Below are 26,866 nucleotides of genomic sequence, written 5' to 3' on the forward strand. Positions count from 1 at the left end.
TGCTGTTCCTGCCTTTACTATCACCATCATCTATTCGCACACACAAAGACTCGACTTGATTATTATATTATTCGTTATTGTATGATTCTATCTCTCTAAGTTTCTATGACTACATTGATATACACGGGGACGATAACCAGGATCTACTTTCTTTCTTCACTCTTTGCAGAAGATATGCGTGGGTAACTTGCCAGTCAAAGCATCTCGTTCGTCAACCCAATGAGCGGTCTCACCGTCTTCTTTTGAGTCTTTGATGTATTCGTCTAACTTGCCAATCAAGGTGGACGATCCTTTCCCTTCGATAAATCGTTTGCTGCTAACGACAATCAAACCACGTGAATTACGGGTGATGGCAACGTTCGTACGACGATCGTTGTTAAGGAAACCCAAATGGAAACGATGAAGAGGGTTTGATTTATCATCTTCTTCTCGGCCATTCTTACGTTTGAATCTTTTTTTGCCGCCGTTGTTCATCTTTTCTTCTGTTTTGTGACCATCGCGAACCAAGCTAAGGATGATATACTCGGACTCATGGCCTTGAAATGAATCAACGGTGAAAACCATATCAGCATTTGCACATAACCCTTTTCTCATCAATTCCTTCTCCAAAAGCATTCTTTGTGCATCATAGGGAGTCAAGATTTTCAAATTTGAAAGCTTCAAACCACGACGCACATACGCTTGGACCAATTGAACAATTACTTCAACTTCTGACTTGTTGTATTTTGATTTGCTTTCACGCATCTTTTCTTTTCCGCTGTGAACATCGATGAAAGAAACGCAACCAACGATGCCTGCTTTTGGATCGAAATTTTCCGGTCCAGATTTCAATTCGCCATCATATATCATTTGCGAAATGAATTCAGTTTGAGGTACCGGAAGACGGTAAGTTGTGTCGAGCAACAATGCCTTCTCACGGAGATGTGGTAATTCAAACACACTTGTTCCGGCCTGCGCTACCTCTTCTGCATTGAAAGGAGCCAATTGCTTATCATCTCCCAAGAATACAACCCTGCCAAGTGTTTTGCCGAAATAGCTCAACAGATGAGGATAATGGCGAAGATGAATTTGTGAAGCTTCATCGACCATCAATAAACTCATTGGACGAATCTTATTGATTTCCGCAATACGTGGGCTGGACAGGAAGGCCATCGTTGAAAGAATTACGTTGCAATCTCGAAAAAGGTTGGCAAATGATCCATTCTTTCCCAAACGATCAGAAATGATCAGATTTTCAGAGATATCCTTGTACAAATCTTGATGCCATACCTGGAAACGATCACAAACGATGATTTTGTACTTGACATTCTTTTTGCTCAAGGACAAAGCGATATTCTTGACTGCCACATTTGATTGACAAACAGCATAAATTGTGTTACTCTTTCCAAGAGAAAAGCCCCCAACAAGGCTTGCAATGAATTGTTGACAGCATGCACTAATCAAACTCGTTTTTCCTGTGCCTGGTGGCCCATGGATCTCAACAAGACGGTCACCAGCTTCGTATGTCTTGCTTTCAAAAATGTTGCCCGGCGTAAAAGTACACTTCTTTAATGGTGAAAGAATCGCCATAGCAGCTTTGACTTGAGAAGCGTTCAAGCTTTGTTCATCTTGACGATCTTTGATCACATTATAGTCATCCATTGCCATATATTCGAATACTTTCACCGTACTTTCGTCCGGACAGCTTTCTTTTACCGTGAGAGTGTCGCCGAACAGGAGAGGATTTAACAGAATTGCATCACCTAACTTGCTAAAAGCTTTGACAGAGTTCAATAAATCTCTACGCCAGATGATACCTTGAACCTCCGAGATTGAATAATCCTCTCGTCCTAGACATAAGACTTCAGTGATGATCGGAGGTTGACCAAGAGTAAACTTATGAGCATCCTCTCCTACCAATTTGATCGTTGTTGTTTTACCTTTAGCATACAACACATATGCACGACATTTGTATGCTTTGCCTCGATGGGTAAATTTTATTTGTAAACTTTGACGTTGACTGAACATCAATTGATCACGATAACGCATATTTTGAACGGTGATCGTATGTCCGCTATTGGAAAGCGTATAAGATACACCATCGCTTCTGAAATCATCCGAATGCGCTCGAGTTGCATCAAGCTGTAAAGTGACATCTTCTAGCGTATCTTTTGCCAGGCATAAAAGTATTTCCACACTATTGAACTCTGCCAAGTAAGCCAAAAGTCTTGGTTGAATAATTTCGGTGTTGAGAAATGCTTTTTCCATAGATAAATTAGAATAGACAAGATAAACGTGGCGGGAAGCTTCGTATGCAGCTATTGCTAGTTTCAAATGACCTAAGTAATTTACAATTGTTTCCGTTACTTCTACATTCTCGATAGTGACTTCGGCAGCACTTGTTGATGAGATTTTTGCCATCTTTTGATCTCCTAAAAGCTCCTCACCTAAAATAAATGGATAAAGGTATGATTTATACTTGATAATAGTCATGTCTGCAATGAGATCTAGGTCTAGCATGCTGACAGGGGTATCAAATTTGCTAGCAAGCAAGTATGTGAACTCGCTTGCAGATAGACTTGTCAAACGGATCTTAAGGTGCTGCAATGACCATGATGCATTGCCTGCTGTGCATGACAACAATGAACACAGAACCTTCCAGCTTGGTAAAGACTTGCTTTCTTGCTCATCGAGATATGTTTCACGTTCGTCTTCTAGCACAGTGATAAACAAGTTTCGCTTACCATGTGAAAGTATGATCGTTTGCGGTTCATCAGAAAAAGGTAACAAATAAACTTGAATACCAATCGGTACGAATCTTGCCGCGTCAGTGATACCTGAATCGTACTTTTCTACCGTTTCTTGTAACAGCCATTTTAGATGTTCGATAGCGAATTGAGGCTTGTTGGAATCATTGCGTTCAAACAAAGTTACAAAGTAGGCCTTTCTGGTGATTTTTGACATTTTTTGTTCTGTAACTGTGTTCGGGGGAAAAGGGAATTTACGTGGTTTGAGGGAAAGCGAATGCTGCTTACTCATTGGCTTTTATATTTCTGAATTACTTTACAAAACAAAAACATTTTCTTCTAAAAGAATTTATTGATGTTTTTGAATAGAGAGATAAGCAATTTTACGCCAAATAAAAAAAGAAGGAATGAAGGAAGCGGTACTCCGTTCTCTGTCCCTTTGTACATCTCTCAAGAGCACAACTACTGTGATCGTCAATGTTGTTTACTGAGATACGCATCGTTGGAACGATTAATTTCAGTAATGTTTTCATTTTCCGACGTCTGTCCAAAATATCCCCGATTTGTACGCACCATTGTTCAATTTAACACAAGGCCAGTGCCGATCATATTACGGCTAAGCGATGCAATTTGCGTGCATCTGTCAAGCGGACTTTTCATGGATAACGCTCAGATCTCCTTTGTGCTCTGACAATATGTGTTTCTCAGCTTGAAAGCCTTATGATCATCTTATTTTATTCGCCATTTTTCGTCAATAAATTCCAGGGACGGCGTTCCAAATTCTCGGACCTTTAATTATTCGGTACCGATCAGAAAATTATTCGAGTCATAGCTGTAAAGTTTCTTTAAAGAATGTTTTGTGATACGATAATTTCTGGCGGTATTTCAAACATGTCTCAACAAAAGGGAAATGGTGTGTTGTGTCTATAAAAATAGGCCTGCCACATCTGATGATGGTGGTGGTGATTATATAAGGATGATGATGATGATTAACGGTTCATGTAATGCAACCCTCTTTTAGCGCAGAATATTGTCATACGGGCTTGTGGAGAAAAGTTGGCGAGATTTGCGCTTATCAATGCAGCTATGACTGTGCGTGTGTGCAGCATGCAACGGACTTTTGCTTTCTTAAGTCCGGAAAACGGCACCGAAAGAAAATCAACGATTTGCAGTTGGCCAACAAGCTCATTACGGAATCTTATCTTCCGTCCACATTCACCAAATACCGTCAACGTTCTCTCACTCGTGTACATCCAGAGAGAAAAAGATTGGATTTTGTCCTCAGCCATCACATCATATCGTTATCTATTAACGTCATTTGAGTCAATCGACAGACAGACAGATCGATCGATCGATTAAAAGTCAGCACCAACAACGACAACCGCTTGCTCCTCCCCAAAAAAAGATGCTTCCGATTCCACTTAATTTCGATAAATGGTTAAGCGAGAACAAGCACTTGCTTCAACCTCCAGTGGGAAATTTCTGTTTATTCAAATCAGAAGATTATACTGTAATGGTTGTTGGAGGTCCAAATGCACGTAGCGATTATCATTTTCAACCAACAGAAGAATTTTTCTATCAAGTCAAAGGTGCAATGGTACTCAAAGTGATCGATGATGGAAATTTTAGAGATATTCAAATCGGTGAAGGAGAGATGTTCATGTTGCCAGGTGAGTATATGCGGGTCAAATACTGAAGATGCGTGAACACTGACTCATACCCTACCTGTTGTCGCACGACATAGCAAACACACCTCATTCACCTTGCAGATTTGCCGATACGATTGGATTGGTAGTAGAACGCACACGTCCAACCGAACAAGAAGATGCGATGCGTTGGTATTGTCCAAACTTGGAAGCACATGAGAACAAACCGTTCGTAGTGAAAGAAAAGAGATTCCTATGTACAGATTTAGGAACACAACTTAAACCCATCATCGATGAATGGAAATCCGACATTCCTGGTCGTACCTGCTCAAAGTGTGGTTATCAACAAGGAGAACGGGAACTCATCGGTAGAGTGGAGGCAAAAGCAGCATAAGCTGATGGCTTGCTGTTTGTTGTCTATCTTTTATTGTATATCACGCACATTGCTACATTTTAAAAATGCTATTATAATTCACTAGGACACGGGAGAAAGCAATCAATTTAAAGCCAAAAGGCAGGGTATGTAGTTTAAATAAGATGTGAGGGAACGGAAGCTGGCTTTTAGAGAGCCAAATAAGTTCAAGGTAAAGGTTTAAGAAGGGCATAAGATACATGGAATAAAAGCATACATAAGATTTGAAACCTGTAAATATAAACTTTGAAAAGCATAGCCGATTGAGAAATATGTGTGAGGAAATTGTGCTGAAAAAAAGGGGTATATGTCCGTCTCTCTCTCTCTCGTTGTTGTTATGAGTGTAGGTTTTCTTCATCACCAGAATCAAGATTGTGTGATTGTGTGTGTTCTTCTGCCTCTGCTCGTCGTATGATTGCATCTGCATGACTCCAACGACCAATGTCCACCCTTGGTGAACATCTTATATCATCTTGCAAATCCTCCCAAGCTGCGTCGATATCATTCTCGCCCACATCCGCAAGATCTTCTCTGCTGTCCTCATCGTCTGCATCTTCGATCACCTGCACCTCGTTACCTGAAATGGTTTTGGCTGTGTGTTCAGATGAAATATGCTCAGGCTCTTCAGATGAGACTGAATGAACTGCCTTGGAATCGTCGTATGAGCCAACATCAAAGGTCTCGTTTGGACTTGCATCATCGTCTTCATCTCTGCTGGCGAATGTGGGAAATGCAATCGGTACGGGAGTAGACCCCTTGGATGGGACTGGAGGCGGTTCCGATCCATTTGGTGCTTCGTTGTGTGGACTGATGAATTCAAATGTTGCTTCCGATCTTGGCGTTTGAGTACTATTGGTGCTCAGTGACAAGGGCTCCTCCGTGTTGGAAGTACTTGGTGTCACCTTTCGCTGCTGTCTAGATCGACCACTCCTTGCTTTACCTTTCGGGTCTTCCGGGGCTTTCAAATTCTCTTTCCGCCTCTCCTCTGAGCTTCTTTCAGGTGAGCTCGAATTTCCAACAGTAACGATCGATTGCGCACTTCTTTCAACGTTGCTCTTTTCTGGTGTCGCGTTGGATTTCTCCGATTCAAGCTCAAAGTCATCTGCAGAACTTTCGGAGATACTCTCGATAGCTTTCTCTTCGGCATCAAGATCGTCATCCAAATCGTCCATCATCCACTTTGGCATACTGTCCAGAACGCTAAAGATGGGACGTGGCAATGCTTTGACGCGAACGACAAAGTCATGCAAATCCTCTTCATCTTGAATCAAGAATCCCAAAAGCATTGATGGATCCAAACTCTTCATCGGCATTCGTCTTGGACGATCGTTATGGAAGGTGGCCAATTCTTGCTCGGAATAAGCGTGAGCCCACCATTCATCATCGTTTTCCATCGAAGGTGGTGGATGCTTGAACGCAACGCTGGAGCGAACGTGATGCGGATCTAGATAGAATAGGCTATTACCTTGATAACCAACAAAGTAATAAGACGAACTTGGTCTACCTCCTGCGATACCGACCGATTGCGGGAACGAAAAGGCTGCTTTGATGGAATCATGGTACATAGGATGAACACCCTCTAATCCCAATCGAACACCAATCAAAACCAAAATTGGGCGTTCCCATTTTTGGAGTGCACTGGCACGTTTCTGTCCGTTGACATTCGACTTGCAAGCTTGTACCTTTACTTGATCTAGGTAGATGACTCCATCACTTGCCACACTCACACCTAAACCACATGCGGGAAATTCATCAACAAGCTTCTTGATGGCACCAGCGGCTGTACTGGGTCCAAACCATTCACCAACTTCTTTGCCAAGTCTCTTCCCTTCCCTTGCCATTCGATGAACACCGAAGGGACATGCAGAACTGGGCTCATCCATGAACCAGGAAAGTAACTGTACATACTTGGCATATTGTTGTCTTTGCATTTGCCACTCTTTGCTTTCGTTGGTGTTTCGGCCATCATCAATTTGCGAAGCTGGTATTGGCTTCCCGTTCCGTCTCCAAGATCGGCCAAGATGAACATTAAGTAGAGCATTCGCCAAGACGCTCTGTCCCGTTCGCAACATACAACCCCATCCTGCATCAGTTGTGAGTCCAGATCTTCCAGCCAATCCATACGCCTGCGCAGCTGCAGTTGCTCGATTCCATAGATTTGGTATTCCCATCCGTTCCCCTAATCCGATCCCACTTCCTCCACCTTGGCTAGGGTTGGATGGTGAAGAGGATGGCGGTGGACTGATACCGAAAGCATTGCCAAGAGAATGTTGAGGCGTAGATGAATGTTGTGCATTTCTGGATGGTGTGGATATCGAAGTTGAAGAGGAGTGTGGGCCTTCACCTAAGTATTTTTGCGGTGTTGCTCTTGCTCCTTCTTGCATTTGTCCTGTTGAAGAGGTGTGTTGTGCGGCTGCTAGTGCTGCTGCATTCTCAGCTTGACTGGAAATTGTCCCATCACGAGCAATTGGTGTGAAATGAGATCGATATGTGCACCATATCCGTGAACTGAAATCGGATTGGAAGCTGACTTGATTGTCTGCATTAGACCGAAGGGCAGTGGTTAAGCTCGAAGCACTTTCTGCCGCCTGCATTGGACGACGATTCCTCCGTGAAGAAGAGGGTGACGATGTAATCTGACTTTGTGGAATGATGGGCGACGTTTGAGGTGTGGGTGGATTGCGGGCCACAATTTGAGCTTCATCTCCTACGATCACTTCGTCACTTTCCACTTTGTTGGAGCTCTTTCTCTTGCTGACACTTCCTCTTGAGCTTGCAGAAGCTATTGATGGAGACGTTTCACGCGTACGGTGGGCACTGCTGGCTATCGAACTGTCATCCTCATGACCTTGTTCGCTATCAATTTTACTACTGCTCGTCGTGGCTTCTGCGTTCGTTGATGCTCTGCCAGTTTGCTCACGCTCAGGGGTAGCATCTGAAACCTCAATGGCAGGCCGTAGTTTGGACGTCATATCTGCAGAGATGACCGGTGAATTGTCTCCTGAAGGACCATGCCAAACACCCAAAAGCCAAGCACCAACTTCGGCATCAGAATCTTGTTCGGAGTTATCGATAAAGTAGCGCAATGCTCGATCCAATCCACTCCTTGCAACGCCCACCCCACTTCCGATTGCATTGCTGCTTGAAGGATTAGAGGCGGCATTAGGAGTGTTTCCTTCTGTTCGATTTCGTCCAGAAACAGCCAAAGCTGACAAAAGACCTGCAGTACGTGACCTAGATGTAATCGTAGGCGGATCATTGTCCTTGTTGACAGATTTCGAAAGTTCACCCGAATTCTTTGCACTTCCATCTTGTGAACCGCGTAAAGTCGATTCGTGGTTCCTTTGATGAGCTTCAGGTACCTGTCTTAGCGTTGCCGTACTATCTGAAACTTGAATTCCGACTTCATTGGTCGCATTGGTCTGTTCTGCGTCATTGCCAAGCATATTGTAGATCCAGCCGCTTAATCGCTTGGGAATTCCTGCTTCGGTTGCGCTACTATGAAGAGCAGCTGATGGTGAAGATAATGAATTCGTATTCGTAGCGCCAAACTCAGAAATACTTGGAGATCTTGCTTCGCTTTCGCTAACAGCTGGAGTCGAAGTTGGCTGCTCTTCAATCTCCTCAGCAACATTGAGGGTAGACCGGCTTTTCCTACCCCAATTGGCAAGCGATGCAGACTTTTGGATCATCTCACCAGCTCTCCGTGTGATACCGCGTGAAACACTACTGGTACTATTGCTAGCTAAACTATCAGTCGATGCCATTGGATCCAGACCTGCTGATCCGTTCTTGGGTTGGAGCATAGAATTGCTGCTTACATGATGTAGTTTCTTGAACGGGTGACCAGAAGAGTGATCAGATGAAGATCTGTCATCATGGTGACTTCCGGTGGGTATCGAATTAGAATTGGATGAAGAGCTTACATCAATCGCTCGGCTACTTGGGCGTCCAAATAACTTTCTTCTCGGCTTAGCATTTGGAGTACTACTTGCAGCCCCTAATGGCGCATCACGCTGTCCCTGACTTGCTTCACTTATCTCAGATGAGGATTGATCACCGCGTAAAGAATAAATGCTCCTCCTACTGAAAGATCTTCTCAGGTTGAGCGGACTACTGGGAGTGCTGAATCCAGGCGATTCAGGGACACGATAAAGATTACTGTCCTTCTCTGCATTAATCATCAGCTTGTCATGCTTTTTTGCAGGTCGAGGTGATGCATTTACCGAAGCAGACCGATCTCTGCCTCGTGTGATTGCATTGCTCAAAACATGTGCTTTCGCCATAGGACCACGATTGTACCAATTAGAATTTTGATTGGCGACAGACATCGTTCCCGCTTTACGCCCTAGACTTTGCGAAACACCTTCCCTGAACTCCTGCTTTGGTAGATCGTGAGATTTCAAGGATTCTTTAGGCGATGGGGATGATGTTTGATCGTCGTAAGAAGTAAACCCTGTCGGAGGGGGTGAGGGTAAAGCGGATGTTGAGGGAGATCTTCCATGGCCTTGTCTACGCAAGATAAAGCTGCGAACAGGAGAGCGTTCCGAAGGAGTTTGAGTTGGTACAGAAAGATAATCATCCTGTCTTCCCATAGGAGATACGAGGGGTACATCTTCGTTTCGTCTTGTGCTCTCAGAATTATTGACATTTTGCGGAAACGAAGGCACTGGCTCTGATGGAGTAGAAGGTTTCGATGCCTTTCCAAAAAAGGAGCGCTTTCGTACTCTAGGCTTCTGTAAAGGCTGATCCTGCGAAGAAGTAGGTGTTTCGATAGGAGTAGTCCTTTCCCCTTTTGATGTAGAGGGGGTTTGGGAGGGGTAAGGAGAAGAGGACGAGCTTGGACCTCCGGCGTCAAGACCTGCTTTTTGAGCGATTTCTGTCATGTTGATAATGCAAAAGCTTCAAGTTTTTTCTTCAAAGCACTTCGCCGAGATGAGAAGATTTGATTGCCATCGTTAAAAAGGCGCTTGAAAGTGAAATTAAGCGGTCATTACTGAAATGAAAAAAAGGTGAAAAACGCGACAGAAACTTTGTCTGAGTGAGTATCGTGGATTCCTCCTGCGAGTGTCGTAAGGAAAGGATTGATGTCGTATTCTTGGGTCTGAAGATGATTTGATTGACCACTGCAATCTGTGATGTTGCTTTCTTGATGATTTCGTTGTGATGGTCGGAAGGTGTATTGAAGGTTTTCCTTTGGTTAATGGGCCACACATCGTGGCGCGTGCGTGAACATGTCAAGCAACACCTCTGCCAAAGTGCTGCATTTTAAGCTTGTGCCATGCGTCTTGGCCTCTTACGCACCGCACTAAACAAAAGAATCATCTACCTTAAAGGGCCGATACGATAAAAGAGGCATTCCAAAGCAGCTCAGCGCAAAGTGCACTCAAGCGAGGACCTCCGGGAGGACCAAAAATTATTCGCGTGAGTAGAATTTGGTCGTGTAAATTAACTTTTGAATGCATATACGCAATGACCATCACCTACCAAAAGATTGCCATCAATGATCAAAAGGGTCAATTCCTAACCCTGGCAACAGTCTATCGATGTCACGTTTTCATCGTGATCGAGATATTGATGCATTTGATGCAACAAAGGATATCACAGCTGCTAAATTTCAAAAATCGCCAAATAAAAAACAATCGGAACAAACTGTTGCCAAAAATGACGCACAAGATGAAGAAGCATTGGCAAGTCTCAGACGTCGAATGGCTGGACCTTCAAGTGCCAAAGCAGGCTTAGCAACAGATCAAGATGAAATCAATAGAAAGATTTATGAAGCTTCAAAAGGTTCTAAATATTTCGAAAACGAAAAGAGAAGTGATGAAAGAACTACAAGACAAGTAAATGATCTTTTGGCAAAAAGAGATGCGATCATGAAGAATTACCCTGAAGGTGGAGACGCATGGATAGCAGCAGAGAAGCGAGTTGATGAACAAATAATGGAATTAGAGACTCAGCGTGATCTATCCCGTATCATCTTACATGCAGATATGGATATGTTCTATGCAGCCGTAGAACTGAAACGTGATCCTTCTTTGAAAGGCAAAGCATTCGGAGTTGGATCAGGTGTGTTGGTCACAGCATCGTACGAAGCTCGTCAGTTTGGATGTCGATCGGGCATGGCAACTCATGTGGCTCAGGCATTATGTCCTCACTTGATCGTGGTCAAGAACAACATGAGCTCCTACGTTGAGGCGTCGCAAGTAGTGATGGCAATCTTTGAGACTTACGATCCGCATTACGCCCAAATGAGCTTGGACGAAGCATATTTGGATATCACTCCCTACTGTGAAATGAACGATACCACCGCTGATGCTGTTGTGACGGAGCTAAGGGAGCGTGTTCAAAAGGAAACAGGATTGACTGTCTCTGTCGGTATTGCACCAAACAAGATGTTAGCAAAGATTAGCTCTGACAGAAATAAGCCAAATGGACAATTCCGTGTTGAACCTTCGCACAACTTTATCGTGGATCTCATGCACGATTTGCCTTGCCGAAAAATACCAGGAATTGGTCGTGTGACAGAACGTATATTGGCCTCTCTTGGTGTTCTCACTTGCGGTGATGTGGCAAAGTCAAGGGTGATGCTATCCTTAACTTTGCCCGATATAGAATTTCTGCTGAAAGCCTATCTTGGCATTCATAGCAATGTCGTCGAACCTTCCAAGAGAGGAGAACGTAAAAGTGTTGGTAGAGAGCATACTTTTCGTCCAACAAAAGATGTCGCAGAGCTAAAAGAATTCTTACGACAAAGTGCTGAACAAGTTGCCAAAGATCTTGAACGATTAGATTATCGTGGAAAGACGATCACGCTGACATGCAAACTTGACACATTTCAACGTTTTACAAGAGCAAAAACTGTTACCTCTTACCTTTACAAAGCAGAAGATTTATTTGCCGTTGTCTCTAAATTGCTCGATATAGAGATTGAACAAAGAAATGGACCAGTTTCGATGCGTTTGATTGGCGTTCGTATCACAGGCTTGAAGGATTTGCGTGAACCAGAAGGCGGAGGTATCAAGAGGCTTTTCGAGAAGAGTAAGTCTAGTTCAGAGCATTCAAATAAGAAACCTCGTCATGATGAAGAAGAGGCAAAAGATGAAGACGTGTTTGAACAAGCGATGAAGAAAGCTTTGGTAGAATCAAGTCAAGAGTATAAAGAGCAAAGTGCAATAGCAAATGACACATTTGAAGATAAGAAAGAAGAAAAGAAAGATTTAGTTGAAATGGAATGTCCGGTCTGTCAAGAGATGATACCATATCCAAGGGATCAAGAAGTCTCAGAAGTCCGTTTGAATGCTTTCCTCAATCAGCACATTGATATCTGTCTGAATAAATTTGAAGTTGGAGGAAATAAACCGGAACCCCAAGCTGTACCATCAAATCAACCTGCAAATACAAAGAAAACCAATATACCCGTCAATAAACACAAGAAGGCCAAAAAGACCAACACTTCCACAATTGACGCATTTTTTCATCGCAATGCTTGAATGCAAACACTTGTACATGCTTACCCTGCTCACTGTATATTAGAACATATATCATTGTACCATAAATAGCAATACCACCATCAATCTAAAGATCACCATGAGTGGCCATTTTAAGCAGGCGCGTTCTTTTGCCGCACGTGAATTTAAATTTTTGGTAAAGTTGCTGCAAGGTTAAAATTCTAAATTTGAATTTCAGACCAACATTTCCCTTCTCTTACATGCGTCGGGTGATGATTGGAATCAGTTATGGGTCGTAACAAGAACAAGAATAACAGATCCGTTGCTCGCAGCCGAGCAGGTTTACAAGCAGGCGGCGGCAAAGTAGGCAACAATAATAATAAAGCAGGCTTGAAGAAAGATACTGGATTACCGGCCTTTTTCAAACAGAGAAAGCAACTTTTTGCTCAAAATGGTTCTTCACCTTTGGAAAATTTTTCTGCAACATCGGATGCTATGGAAACAGCAGAGAACGATATTAGGGACTTGATCGCACCCAAAGACGGGTTCGAGCGAGCTTCAAGGGATCTAGCATTGAGTGGAAAGAGGGACAATAGCGCAAAAGCATTTATGCGAGATGTGAAACAAGTGATCGAGAATAGCGATGTGATTTTACAGGTGCTGGATGCAAGAGATCCTCTAGGAAGTCGATCGAAGCAAACAGAACAAATGGCATTGGCACATGGCAAAAGGGTGGTTTTGGTATTGAATAAAGTAGATTTGATCCCATTGGCGAATATGCAATCTTGGTTACGATATTTGCGTAATGATTTTCCAACACTAGCATTCAAAGCAAGTACTCAACAACAGAGGGGCAATCTCAAACAAGGTCGTGGATCGGTGGATGTCGGCAGCAAGAACGCAAAGAATGCAGGCGAGTCAAGCAATGAGAAATTATCACATGGATCAGAAGCAATCGGGGCAAATGCATTATTGCAATTGCTCAAGAACTATGCTCGTACAACCGCAAAAGGATCCAATCTCAAACAACAAATCAATGTTGGCGTTGTTGGACCTCCAAATGTTGGTAAGAGTAGTTTGATCAACAGTTTATTGCGTACGCGTGCTTGTGCTGTTGCCAGTACACCTGGATGGACAAAAGTTGTTCAAGGTGTGATGTTGGAAAAGGGGATCAGATTGCTAGATTGTCCTGGAGTCGTTCTTGGTGGAGCTGGATTCGAACAAATGGCTGATGTAGCAAATGGAGATGGAACAGCAACAAAAGATGAAGTTGCTTGGAGCGTTTTACGGAATACAGTCAAGGTTGAATTGATTGATGATCCTATTGCACCCATCCAAGCTATGCTGGGTCGCGTTGATGCTGAACAATTATCAACCTTGTACAACATCGAAGGCGGTTTCAACGAAGGCGATGCACATGACTTTTTGCTTCGAGTCGCTCTGATGCGTGGAAAGTTGGGTAAAGGTGGTATTCCGGATCTAGAAGGAGCTGCACGGATTGTGTTGCACGATTGGAACATCGGCAAGATTTCCTTCTACTCGACACCTCCAGCAGTCCATCATTCATTACAAAAGCCAGGTCAAGAAGCAGGGCAAGCTGCAGAGGCGACCAACACTGATGCTGGAAATGCAAACGGCGCAGGTGATGGCCTTGTTGCAGGTAGCTCTCTTGTAACAGGATTCAGCGATGCTTTCGACCTTGCAGCGTTGCTCGGAGAAGCTGATGCAGAAGCGATGGGTGTCAGAAAAGATGATGACTTCAAGACAGCAGGGCGTGGTAAAGATTTGATCGTTGCTAGAGATCGGGTGTATGCGTCTGACAAGGCAGCTGTTGAGCCTGAAGCGATTATAGAAGATGAAGAGCAGATAGAGGCTGCTACAGCCCTTCAAGCTGACACATCACGATCAAGCTTGGGTAAGAGAAGGAGAGGTATGGATGAAATGGATTCGTCCGATGAAGAAGAGGAAGATGAGCAAAGCAATCTATCGGACGATGACATGATCGCAGGCACAGACAGACAGTCTAGGCCAAGTAGACGAAGACCATCTCTGTCCGTCATGTTCGATCAATCTGGTATACCCAACACGGACGAAGACGAAAGAAGAGGAAGATCGCCGATTTCACGCGATGTGATGACCGATGGAACGGGAGCAAAACGTGAACCAGTCTTAAGTCGTCAACAACGTGAATTACAAAGAGCATTAGGTGAACATGAAGTTGCGGGAATGGCACGTAAACGAGGAGATGTTCGAAAAGCAGCCAAGAAATCGCAGAAGCGCCTGAAGAAAAGTGGTGCAGGTTTGGTGGACGTTTGGAATTCTAGCATGGCTTTGGGAAGTCAAGGAGGCGATGTGATAGACGAAGACGTTGACATTGATGAAGACAACGACAATGCTAGCCCTAAGAACAAAGGATTATTTGAATTGCTAGAAAGCCGCGACCAAGGACCAGCACAACAAGAAGAAGAGGAGGAGGAATTGTAGAAATATTTTGTACACCATTGTAAAACAGATTATGCATACTCACAAATACCATCATTTTCATCTCAAAACTTTTGTTACTTATGGCATTTCTTTTTGGTTTCAATCACAAGACAATAAGGATAGACGTGTATATTGTACAATAATGTACGCATACCTTTGGCAAATAGGTTACAAGACTGAAAAAAGAAAGAAAGAGAGAAGAGTAGAAGTATTGAACCATTAGAGCACTTAAGTTAAGGATAAATGTGATAAAATTCAAGGTGGTGTACTCCTCTTGGTCCTTTGTACACTACCAGGTACTGGTGGAGGACCCAATTTCGTATAAGCATCTGCAGAAGAGGCTGGCATAGGTCTATTTGGATTTGCTGAAGGTGACGGGGCTAAAGATCCGCTTCCATGCCCATGTGCACTTCGATTTGCATAAGCAGGATGACCTAGATTGGGTGAACGTGAAACGAATGAAGGCATCTGACCAACATTTCCACTTTGGCCGCCTTCACGCATGTTTTGCTCTCCTCTTACAGTCGAAGCCGAAGGTGATGCTGGTGGTAAAGGTCCACCTTGCATACTTGCCGCTGTTGGTTGAGGTGAGAACTCCCTACTACCTGAACCACCCGGTTGTGGCGGGTTGGGTCCTCCTGATCTGGATTGGTATAATTGATCGCTTAAAGATCTCATTTGCGATTCCAAATGATGGACGTGAGCACGAAGGCTTGCTTCATTTTGTTGAGAGTGGAACATTTGATCTGTCACTGTGCGTAATTGGTTTTCCAAATACGATGCATGACGGATAATAGCATCAATACGATCGCTCAAATCATCCACGCGAGCTAAAACACCTTCACTTGCACCCAACCCTTGTTCACCTCGCATCATACCTGATCCTGCGGGTTCACTATGCGGTAAACCAGAATGCTGAACAGAAGTAGGATGGGCATCGTGAGGAGGATAAGCAATCGCAGGTGGACCTGTTCCACCGCTAGGTCCAAGGGGAGCATCTGTAGCATAACCTTGATATGCGCCAGGAGCCGGACGTCCATAAGCATGATGTATAGAACCTTGACCTGGATGATGAGATCGAACAGGATGTGAGCCTCCATATGCGGCTGAAGGATGCATGTGACCATGAGGCGTCAAACCCATCTCTGGCGAAGGTGTTCCTCCCATTTCGTACTCGGCTGCATTGGTCATCGAATGGGTTAGACTATCTTGACGCTTGTGTCGTGAAGATTTGCGTTTAATCTCGCTCAAAAGGTGAACCTCTCCCCTTCTGAAGTTGGGGTGCTTGAATTCCCAAACTTGAATCTCCTCTTCAGGCGTACCTTGATAAGTGTGATTCACTTTGTGGAAGCCATACATGTTCAATTGGCGAACAAATGATTGCCAATTAGAATGTTTGAACCAATTGGGAAGCACCACCTTTGCGAACTCGGCCGGATTTGCAACACTGAATGTTGTTCCACTTGGACCCCAAGCAATCATCTCTTCGATTGTGTCATCCTCTAACATAGAGTACAACTTACTTACAAACGAAGGTTGTTGTTTACTACCCGGACCTCCTCCTGCGACTGGCAAACCTGCCAAAGAAGGATGAATGAACGCTTGACCAGGTGTTTGATGAGAAGTTTGCGAAAGAGATGGACTATTTGCAGACATACTTGAAGGCCCTATGGCTCTTGGACTGGTGACCATTTGAGACGATCCATATTCACTCTGACCGCGCGATTGCATATGCTGACTTATGGATGGCAAGCCGGTCGGATGATTGGGATGTTGAGATAATGGTGGTGGGGATCCACGTCCACGACTACCATGTTGGTATGGACTCAAAGCTGCAAAAGCAGGCAGACGTGGTGCAGGCGAGGAGCTTCTTTCATTGTACCGCAGAGATTGTTGTTCATTCGCTTCCGCATTCGCAGCCGAAGTTGGACCAGAAGACGGGGCATTACCTTGTGCGTATCCGGTAAACAAAGGTGGCAAATTTGAATACCGATCTTGATCGTTTCTCTCTCCTCCCATCGGTCTTGCGTTCTGTGATGCAAGTGCTGCACGTTCTTGTTGTTGCCAAGTATAATTCGGACCTTGCTCCGATTCATCTGCATTCCCTTCCAAAGCACCAGGCCTCCGTCCAGTGGATGAAGAGTGAACCAATCGACGTGGATCCTCATCTGTGGATGATGTGCGAGAATGAGACATTTGTAGACGAGAGGAAGCTGAAGTCGAATCTGTTTCACTGTGATGCGATAGACCTCTTCTGTTCTGCCATTCAGGCTGAGCTGGTTCAGATAGATGCCCGTGAGAAGCAGAAGAATGTCTATCCAGACGAGGCGTTTTTCGTGGTGAATCATGAATGATGTTATGGCGGAATAATCGATCATCATCATTTGCTGAGCCTTCGCCTCCTGCTTCATTTGTGCGTTGTGTGTCATTGTCCCGTTCAGCTTCTTTGATACTCGCAATCTGTGCAGCCTGAGAGCCTTGCTGTGATCTTGGTCTCGATGGTGATCGTTGCGAATGACGACGTTTCATTCCACTTCCGCTACCTTGTTGATTCGTATAATGCCAATCATCGCGCTTCAAAGAAGAGGAAGAAGGTGACATGGCCTGTCGATTGTCTGGATTACTTGTTGTTGCTACGCCACCGCCGGTAACATCTTCATCATGAAATCGATACCTATCACGCATCGTTGCGCTCATTCGTTCTTGTTGTTGATTATCACGATATTGTTCTTGTGCTCTCGGAGAGCCTGTTCTTCTTTCTTCGTATTCTTCAAATGGTCTTTGATATGATGTTGTCCGATTGCTTCTAGATGGTGTATGAGGTTCTAAATCCGCTTTTGCACTGGCGCGCTCTTTCTCATACGATGATCCTTGCATGAGAAGCGTATATTTCGCCGGTAAAGGTTTTGCGAGACCGTTGGGACGATCAAATGAGAGAACCTCGGTCATAGACCCCTTTGAGAAGATGCGATTATCGTGAGGCGGGAATCGAGAGAGAAGAAAATCGATACTCCTTTTAACCGAAAGTATTTGCAGTGCAGGAGGTGAGGAAAAAGGGTTGCTAAGTTGATGGCAAGTCTTAGAATGGGTTGTGGATGATGATTGGATCCAAAATTGTTTGTGTGGTTTTAAGGCTTCTGCACATCGATAAATGCGGCGGCAGTTTCTGGGTAATCTGCGTTGGAGATCGTTACTTTTCTCAAGAGAAGAAGATTGCGGCCTTCTATACGATCGAATGCAACAATACTCCTATCTATCCGGGTTGCTATGCTCCTTGACAGTCTTGCGTACACTTGTTTGTGGCGTTGCGACCAGCTTATTCGGTCAATAGGAGATTTTTCGGATTAAAGAGAGAATGCTAAATGCGTGAGTGACGTTTTTGCTCCTCCCTTTGTTTTGGGCGTTCGATTTGGCAATCGATAATCAGAAAAGGGAAACCGTTTACTTGACACAGCTTCGATCAAAAATGCTTGGCAGAATTGATTGAACGGATCGTGGCACACGGCGACAATTTGTGTGTTTTTTATATTGCGGAGTGCAAACGAGGCAAGAACGATCAACTTGATGCTCTCGAGAATGTTCGGCGTATAATGTTGAGTTGGATCAAATGACGAGTTTTGAAGAAATGAATAGAATTTGGGAATAAGAGACCGAAATTCCGTCTAGATCGACAAAGAAATACTATTGAAAATTGACCACTGTTTTGCTCCTTTTGTACGTGAGAAGGTGGATGTGAGATTAGAAAAAAAGAGAGAACACAATACGGTTCCGGTTTCGGTATTACCAGTCCGAACAATTTTCCAGAGCAGAACGCCTTTGAAGGAGCTTTTTGCGGATCCGGTTGAATAGAAGGGGCTAAAGGAGTATACGCAATATGGTCACGCAACTACTTTTACCTTTTTGTGTTTTTCGTAAAGGAATGATTGACACTCCTTTTCTCTGTTCATAAAACCAAAAAGATCAAACTCCGAACGGCGTATCAAAACGGAGGAGAGTTGAGTGAATGCTTCCCTCTTTTGTGATTGATGAAGGCTGTTGGGCTTCTTTGTTTTTTTCCTCTCGGCTGATCCCTATTGCGCCGAAATGCGGTTGTGTTTGATTTCTTTCTCCGTCGAATGAAAAAACGGTTCAGGCCGCCAGAATGATCTTTGATTAGAGACGGAAACGGGTTGTTAACGAACCGTTGATAGAATCGGCTGTGCGTAGAACAGTTTGCCAAGAGAAAGGGCGTGCGCTTTTTCTCGGCTTCTCAATTGAGTCTTGAATATGATGATGATGACGATAATGTGATGATTGAATGAAGATAGATGATGGTAGTGGAAATCGATCGAATCAAATTTGCAAAGAGGTAAGTGGCAAAAAGCACGAATGGAAAGTCGGATTGCAGGATTGATTTTTGATTGATAGATTGTAACAAATTACCGCAATTCTATGCATACGTCCAATGTTTTCCGCCAGATAAGACGTTTTTCCCTTCAAAGAGAAAGAAAAAAAAGGGGGCAGAACCGTAGAAAGAAGATGATCAATTCGAAATCAAGCAGAGGATCTACAAAGACAAGGGAGAGGATTGTCCCTATTTTTAATGACAAGGTCTAATCAATGAATCTTTCCCCCACTTTTACTAGTTCCAATTCAATTTTAGACAGATTTAATGGGAGGATGCAGTGTTAAAACAGAGATATGCAGACCTTACGCCTGATATTTCTAGATGCCCGTGATTTGAATTTAAGCGTAGACCGGGTGCCTGAACAATTCATTTTAGCTGTCAAAAAGGAGGCATAAAACCGATAAAGAAATAGATTGTTCTTTTTTTGGGTATAAACCCGGCTAAAAATAAAGGCAAAAAATAAACGGCAGGAACGCACCGCTTTTCATTATTTCATTTTTGGACAAAAAATAGAAACAACACAGAGTTCTCTTTGTGGAAGTGAAAGAGGCACAATCGCAAAGGATGCAAAAATCGCCTGAGCTTTAAAACAAAGATATGCGACTGCCACATCGCATATACATACATACATACGTACGGAAAACAAAAGAAGAAAACAGAATGAAGGGATCAAGTGCACAAAAAGCGAAAAGAGAAGTCTTGGAATATCGGAAAGCACTTCAATCGAAAGATGGTTTTTTTTTACACTTTTTTAGACGCCCAATCGAACTAGTGAAGAACATGATCAATTTGGTCTCACCTCACTAGACGATTACCGAGAAAAAGTCAAGCGAGATAATGGAACCGGGCAAAAGGCAAGAAGACAGGTGTACTGCTTCACATGGCTACCATTTATCCGTTCAACCCGGGTCCAAGGCGCCGTCTTCCATCACTATCATAACACTAATGCACACGCACTGCACACTGCAATGCGATCGTACTCTCAATGTAATCAGATACCGTTCCAGACAGAAGGGCTCGTGTGTGTGTTTGTAACTGTCAATGGAAATTTGTCAAACTTGTCATGCACGCCTTTGCCTCGGGGTACCCTTCACCCTTTCTTAAAAGGCGGCGTCACAGCCACCGGCCATGGAAAACAACTGCCTGCGTCCCGGCATTCTTACCTTGGGCCAGATCGTTAAGGAGTAAATGTACGCCTCTTTTTCTTTGCGTGCGTTGAAAAAAAAAAACACAATCGAACAAAGTCGTCTTACCCACTCCGAATTGGCCGGTGGTAAATGTATAGGGACCTGACCATCATTGAACCCTTGCCCACGCACACACTGACCCGATTCAATCCACAATTCTCAATTTAGATCTAGACCAAAATTCAATTCAAACTCAGACAAGCATGCATCACATCATATTTACTCACGCTCTCTCTGTATAAACTAGAGTAGCTTTGATCAGTGTCTTTTAGCCTTGCATGAGGTGTGTGGAACAAACTCGATCAAGGGGAAAAAGAACACTCTCTCAATCGTCCCGACTGACAAGATAAATTAAAAAAAGTTTGCGTTAGGATCGGTTTCTCGGGACTATACCCTTACTAGTGTGCGTAAGAAGACTAGAAACATGCACTAAGGTTCTTTTGGGCGTATGGTCAGTTGTGTGTTTCCTCGGTTCCGGTGCTAAATTGATATCCACGCGTCATGTACATTTTGAGACACATCATCATCCATCATACCTCCTACATCATACTTCAACCCTGATGCTTTTTTTAGGTTGAATTCTATTTGAAATCATATGCACATTCCATTGAAATGAAACGGAAGGAGAACATATAGTATCACGCTAAATTAATCCTTGAACCGAAGACGCTAACCCTATTGAATTGAACGCCGATATGTCATTGAAAAACTTAACACCCTCCCCCTATGCATGTGGGGAGGACGATCAATCTAACAGAAGTACAACAAATTAAATCAAAGAATCCGTCTAAGTTTTTCGACGTATGAACGCCGTGTACCTGAATGGATTTAACACGGGATCATACGCTAGAGCGAAACAACCTTTTGCCTAATTTAGCGTGTGTTCAACAATACATCGATACGCTAAATTGTATTGATGAAATGCGGTGAAGCAATTTTAATCAAAAGATGACGCCAACAGTGGCACCACATAAGCGAAAATACTGAATGACCGGGAAACTGAAAGAAAGAAGCGCGGGACTAAAAGATAAATAGAATTCGATCATGCATTTACGCCAACGGCAGATAAACACACTTACAAAATCAAACGACCGGCAATTTGATCAATTTTAATGGCGTTACATCTGTACGGCAACGTATTCTCTTCCTGATAACCGGTCAGACCCTTTCTTTCACTAGCACTTTTTCTAAATTTGTACAGGCTAAAGATTCTTTCTTATTCGGTACCAGAGAATCACACATATGTATATGAATCAGGTACAATTTTTGAACGCCGATCAGAAAAGTTTTGTCAATGAACAACAATGCAAGAGATTTCCATTGAATTATTCGATTTTAATTTATGTATGTATGAACAAGATCAGCCTATTCCGGGTTTCTATCAATTTGATTCCGGTTCCACTAATTATTATAATAAAAAGAAAAGATTATCCGTCTTTTCCTAAAATACAATAGTACATTTTCAATTTGTTTCACACGCTATTCACAAGCAAACAGATGGCTTTACGTAATTTGTCATTGTTCTTTTTTAAGGGTACACCTTGCTATTACTTTTTCTCGAATGAGTTACTTGAATTGCAGATTCTGACTAATCAATGAAAGACGTCAACCACTTGTCAAGCCAGAGAATGTCTCATACCTTCATATTCTTGCTCTTCAATTAATCAATTTCACACGACCTTTAAAAGGGACAAGAAGTTTCAAAGGATAACTTTTTTTTCTTATTAGGCATTGAGCAATTGTGTGTCCGTTGTCTTTGTTGCTAACGGCGAAAGGAATGGCAACAATAGTGGCTTATGTGCACTTTAAGATCCCTCATTGATGCACATTCATTGTTTCAACCGCATCAACTTCTCTGCTTCTTGACAATGATTATTAAGCCACGTTCCGTGCATGCTGCAATAGCGTGGCTTGAACTATACACTTCCTATCCGATCAATGAACTAGGTCTATATACATACTGGCAATAGGAATGGCTTATCTTACAATGACATTCATTTTCTCCGCGGATGAAATAAAAGGAACTGGTGAATTGTAGAGAAATGAGGTTGTTCGATCAGTCATCAGCCGGTAAAGCTTGCTTCTTGTTATCATTACAATGAGCAATGGCTTTTCTGTTAATACATTCGGACCATTCCGTCAGCCCCTGCTAGCCAAACTCGTGATCTAGTTTGATCAAATCGACAAATTTCCACATTATCCACATCCCAGCCATTGTATTCCTCCAAGACCCTAGGTGAGAGGTCGTGTGAATCTGTTTGACCAAGGTCACATCGGTAAGGAGTACCATCAGATGTAGCAAATAGAGCTTCTTTTCCACCATTCACGAATTGCACATCATTGATCGCAGCTCCATTGCGTTGCCAGCTACCAAGCAAACTCTTGCTTCCTACATCTTCGCTTTCTGAAACGTTATTTGACAGCATTCGCATATCGTGCAGAAGTGTGATTCCATTCCCGCATCCGAGCAGTAGTGCATGTCTATCTGCACTTATATCCATCGATTCTATACTTCCACTCCATATCTGTTTCCAAGAATCACTTGCTTGTGGTGCAGGACCAGACGGGAATTGTACCTTGCCTATCTTGAGCTGAGCAGTCTTTGAAGAAGTGTCAAATGCCTCAACTGTACCATTCGATAATCCGGTAAAGAAGAATTTTGAGGACGAATTGGAGGTGTCCAGCTTAACCCTGTTCACACCACTATAGTTTTGACTGCCAAACGAAGACAGCTGTTTACCCTCACTCACATCCCATAACCGAGTTGTGCCATCCATTGAAGCAGTCAAGACTTGCTTGCCACGATCGATGAAATCAGAATCCAGAATCGCACGTCTGTGTCCTTTCAGTGTACGAGGATTTTGACCGTCGATGCCAAATACTCTAGCAGTGCAATCGGAAGAAGTCGTCAACACAACTTCTCCACTGGGAAAGAATTTGGCTGATCGAATATCTCCTACATGTCCTTTCAGGTATGTCTTGCTGGTTATAGATCTTTGCTCTGCTCTTTCCTGCATTCTGCGCTGAGCAATCGTCTCGATATCATCACTTCCTACTGCTGACGTTCCTGCAGGCCGAGCTTCCGACCCAGTTCCGAGCCTTCCAATATGAGCTTGTCCATCAGCACCTCCAGCAACATAAAGATCATTGCCTGCATCCGAAATGTCAAAAGCGCTCACGCCAATTGATCCTTTCACGATCGGTCCCAGTGTACGTTTAGGTATTCTTATCCTGGTTTCAGGTAGCGTAATGGATGCCTTTGTCGTGTTTGCCATCAGGGAGCCATTCTTTGAGGTGCTGGCGACTGAAAAGTCAAGCTGATATACGAGAACAAGTAGCAGTGTCAGTCTTTGAACGTGATCCAATCAACTTTGTATGCTTCTTTCCAATCACTTACCCTACTCTCTTCGGCTCTTCTTATGCTCAATTGGCTCTTGGATGAAGATTCTAGATCCACATCTACGCCACCATTTGCTGCATCCCTGTTATGTGTCAGCATCAACTTTGCATGTATGCTTGCTTTTGGAGCATTCATACAATAGACCGAAAGCCATGCTCGTTCGGCCGTGTGCAATCCTTGACTAACATCGGTATACACTTGAGCGAAATCAGGCTGAAGGGTGACATACGGTAGACAGACATCTTTGCTCGTTGATTGCTGGTCTTGCTCCCTCGTCATTGTGTCTGAAGATGGTGGAGGATGTGTAAAAAAAAAATTGAGGGGGAAGAAATGAAAAAAGGTTGCACGGGCCAAGGCACCAAAAATTTAAGAATTTGGATTTCACGCTATGAAAAAAATAAGAAGCTTTAGAACTTTCAATAATCTTTCCTGACCGCCATCACAGAAATGTCCAGATCGGATATTCTAACACATTCCTCGCCCGAACATGCTTCACGCAATGCAGAACAGCCGCATATGACCGGTAACATCTTGAGAGCCGTTTTGTCGGCTTTCTTATTGATGTTGACGCCTTTTCAACCGATAGTAGAGCGTATCCTGTTAGCTCTACTTTCTATCGGTCCTATACCTCAACATATCGGCATTATTATGGATGGGAATAGGCGATATGCAAGAAACTTCCCAGGAGGTCCGATCCCCGTTTCACAAGGACATCTATCCGGTTTCAATGCATTGAAATCCGTCTTGGAAGCATGTCTGAAATTACGTGGAATGACAACTGTGACAGTATATGCATTTGCGATAAACAATTTCGGTCGTGATAGAGATGAGGTGGCAGCTATTATGGATTTAGCAAAACGAAATCTCGTTCAATTGGCAGCACATGGAGAACTCTTGGCACGACATTCAGTTCGACTAAGGATGATCGGAAGGAAAGAATTGCTTTCGGACGATGTATTGGCTGCATTGGAAAAAGTTGAACGAATGACAGAAGGTAATCGAAGTGCAACATTGAACATTTGCATCGCTTATGCTTCTTCGGATGAAATGGCAAACGCTGTAGAGAAGTGCATTCAATCATCAACTTCCCCCCTGGGAAAGGAAATTACTGTTCAAGACCTTGATGCTCAGATGATGCTTCATCATTCACCACCTTGTGATATTCTCGTTCGAACCAGTGATGTACATCGATTGAGCGATTTCATGTTGTGGCAATGCACGCATGCTCAACTTCAATTCACAAAACGATATTGGCCTTTGTTTGGCTTGCGAGAATTGGTGCCGATCGTTCTGGATTATCAGCGAATGGTCATGCGTCAATGGCTTGAGCAATTCACACAAAAAACAGTCAAATCGACATGAATCAGATTCTCAGTCAATTGTGTACTTGTACAAATGTATTATTAATCTAATGTTTGAGCATTTGCTTTCAGCATTGCATCTAAAAGTACAGTGTGTGATAGCGAGCAATTCGTTTTGACGTCTAATAATACGCCCCTTGCCCGGCATATTCCTCTTCAACGGCATTCCCGTCGGATCCCTGTCCACCCAATTCACCATTCGAATCGCCATCACTCATTCCTTTCCATCTCTGCATGCCCTCTGATACAAAGCCAACAGAGCCAGGGCCAAAAGCGGGTACAGGAAGCTTGTACGGTTTGCTAGCCGTTGCTCCTCTACCAGCAGGGATTTGTGAGGAAAGTGAAGATGTGGGCGGTATAGGTTGAAAGCCTACAGTGTCGTTCAGTTGAGTGTATGCTTTTGTCCAATCTGCAATCAATTTCAGCACACTTTCTCGTTCTTGCGTAAACTTTCGCTTTTCGTCTTTTTTTCTGTCATCTTTCGGGTGTAAGCTAATCTTGTTGCCAGATGAAATACCTTCGATTTCTTCTTTTGCCAATCGTAAGAAACTGATTGCTTCTCCATATTGTCCTCTTTCACCTTTATCGACACCTAACCATACATAAGCGCGTGCTTGACTAGCAAAGATACTCTTTGTAAGATATTTCACAAATCCAACACTCAACTTTCCACTTCGCGTAGATTCTTCCATCAATTTGCCTCTTGATGAACCCAATTTGGATACCAACCTAGCCTTGAAACCTGATGATGCAGCTAATTTAAGATCTTCTGATGCACTTCCTCCCGGTGCTGTGCTGTCATCGGACCGGACCCCGATAGCATTGCAGGCGGTTTGTGCTAGCGAGAGGGCAGATTCGAACTGAGATGCTGCATTGAGGTATAGCTTCGATAGTAGACTTGGCGAAGGATGTGAGGAGGGAAGCGGAGGAGCGAATGTTCTTGTTGCTGTTTGATAGCAATTCGTGGGAGAGAGAAGCTTTCTGATGGCCAACAGTTCAGCTTCTGCTTGTGATAATCTTGCCAAAGCGGTACACATTTCTCGTGTTGATTCTGCGCTTCTGCCTAATTGACTCAACCTTGCCAGACCGACTTCGTTTTCCCACTCTTTCATCAGATCGTTTCCCGCGAATTCAAACATTCCAGCCGCTCTGCATAATAGATCTGCTCCGAATTTCAGCCTCTCTTCCTTCTTCTTTCGCTCATCTTCACTAAGGATGGCTGCTTCTGTGATCTCGTAATTGCCAACGGATGCAACAAGTGTAGCTGCTAGATTGCAGGTAGCCTTTCCGTTTAACAGCAGAACATGAACCAGCTCTCCTTGAATACCTGGCAAAGGTGTTTTATTGGTCGATGCTGTCAATGTTTCTTTCCAATTGAATACCAATTCTCCATTCATCAAAATATCGTCCGTTCTCAAACATCGATCGATCGCATACACCATTGGCATGTAATCTTCCGCCGCTTGAACTACTTTTAGCCAATCTTTCTGTGTTAGCAACGGTGGAGCATCCTCATCCTTACTCTTGCCTGTGCTTGTTTGTTTCACTTTTTCATCTTTGATCGATTTTAATAGTTGTTGTAGTTTGGATCGCTTCTCTGTCGTTTGTGTTAATTCTAGTGTAAGTGAAGATGCATGCAATTGATCCGAGAATGAGATAGGTTTTGTGGTTGATAATGTATGAACGAACATCCTGCCCCTCCCTGATGATGATGATTGTTATGAGAAAGGAAGAATTAAGGTTCTCACTGTACTGTACGCGTGTGCTTCCCTTTTCTGCGTGCATTTGTGGAGTGTAACTTCGATTCGCGTA

The 26,866-nt window shown here is 43.5% G+C and overlaps 9 protein-coding genes across 9 annotated transcripts; 4 read left to right on the top strand and 5 right to left on the bottom strand.

Moving 5' to 3' along the window:
• Positions 1-29: 29 nt before the first annotated feature.
• Positions 30-2,943, bottom strand: FA14DRAFT_190511 (P-loop containing nucleoside triphosphate hydrolase protein; the record flags this gene model as incomplete). Its single annotated transcript, XM_025501797.1, has 1 exon — positions 30-2,943. One exon carries the CDS (start codon positions 2,941-2,943, stop codon positions 157-159), a length of 2,787 nt encoding a protein of 928 aa, XP_025353653.1. The 3' UTR covers positions 30-156.
• Positions 2,944-3,862: 919 nt separating this feature from the next.
• Positions 3,863-4,851, top strand: FA14DRAFT_161246 (3-hydroxyanthranilic acid dioxygenase). The gene is made up of 2 exons (XM_025499028.1): positions 3,863-4,396; positions 4,471-4,851. The coding sequence occupies exons 1-2, from the start codon at positions 4,132-4,134 to the stop codon at positions 4,764-4,766; spliced, it is 561 nt and encodes a 186-aa protein (XP_025353654.1). The 5' UTR covers positions 3,863-4,131; the 3' UTR covers positions 4,767-4,851.
• FA14DRAFT_161247 (uncharacterized protein) lies at positions 4,835-9,952 on the bottom strand. Its single transcript, XM_025499029.1, has one exon. It carries the CDS (start codon positions 9,668-9,670, stop codon positions 5,120-5,122), a length of 4,551 nt encoding a protein of 1,516 aa, XP_025353655.1. The 5' UTR covers positions 9,671-9,952; the 3' UTR covers positions 4,835-5,119.
• Positions 9,953-10,182: 230 nt separating this feature from the next.
• FA14DRAFT_161248 (DNA/RNA polymerase) lies at positions 10,183-12,373 on the top strand. Its single transcript, XM_025499030.1, has one exon. The coding sequence runs from the start codon at positions 10,331-10,333 to the stop codon at positions 12,275-12,277; it is 1,947 nt and encodes a 648-aa protein (XP_025353656.1). The 5' UTR covers positions 10,183-10,330; the 3' UTR covers positions 12,278-12,373.
• Positions 12,374-12,501: 128 nt separating this feature from the next.
• Positions 12,502-14,769, top strand: FA14DRAFT_161249 (uncharacterized protein). The gene has a single exon (XM_025499031.1). It carries the CDS (start codon positions 12,524-12,526, stop codon positions 14,717-14,719), a length of 2,196 nt encoding a protein of 731 aa, XP_025353657.1. The 5' UTR covers positions 12,502-12,523; the 3' UTR covers positions 14,720-14,769.
• Positions 14,770-15,949: 1,180 nt separating this feature from the next.
• FA14DRAFT_110162 (winged helix DNA-binding domain-containing protein) lies at positions 15,950-16,252 on the bottom strand (the record flags this gene model as incomplete). Its single annotated transcript, XM_025495911.1, has 1 exon — positions 15,950-16,252. A coding segment is annotated over one exon (303 nt), but the record flags the coding sequence as incomplete, so codon positions are not given.
• A 6,158-nt stretch (positions 16,253-22,410) lies between these two features.
• On the bottom strand, positions 22,411-23,972 carry FA14DRAFT_125283 (WD40 repeat-like protein; the record flags this gene model as incomplete). Its single annotated transcript, XM_025496696.1, has 2 exons — positions 22,411-23,610; positions 23,691-23,972. 2 exons carry the CDS (start codon positions 23,970-23,972, stop codon positions 22,411-22,413), a joined length of 1,482 nt encoding a protein of 493 aa, XP_025353659.1.
• Positions 23,973-24,251: 279 nt separating this feature from the next.
• Positions 24,252-24,998, top strand: FA14DRAFT_135563 (Undecaprenyl diphosphate synthase; the record flags this gene model as incomplete). The annotated part of the gene is made up of 1 exon (XM_025497007.1): positions 24,252-24,998. A coding segment is annotated over one exon (744 nt), but the record flags the coding sequence as incomplete, so codon positions are not given.
• Positions 24,976-26,745, bottom strand: FA14DRAFT_173166 (uncharacterized protein; the record flags this gene model as incomplete). Its single annotated transcript, XM_025500457.1, has 1 exon — positions 24,976-26,745. One exon carries the CDS (start codon positions 26,743-26,745, stop codon positions 25,177-25,179), a length of 1,569 nt encoding a protein of 522 aa, XP_025353661.1. The 3' UTR covers positions 24,976-25,176.
• Between the last annotated feature and the right edge of the window lie 121 nt (positions 26,746-26,866).

This window comes from Meira miltonrushii (genome assembly GCF_003144205.1).
Source record: "Meira miltonrushii strain MCA 3882 unplaced genomic scaffold FA14scaffold_3, whole genome shotgun sequence".
Lineage (NCBI taxonomy): Eukaryota > Fungi > Basidiomycota > Exobasidiomycetes > Exobasidiales > Brachybasidiaceae > Meira > Meira miltonrushii.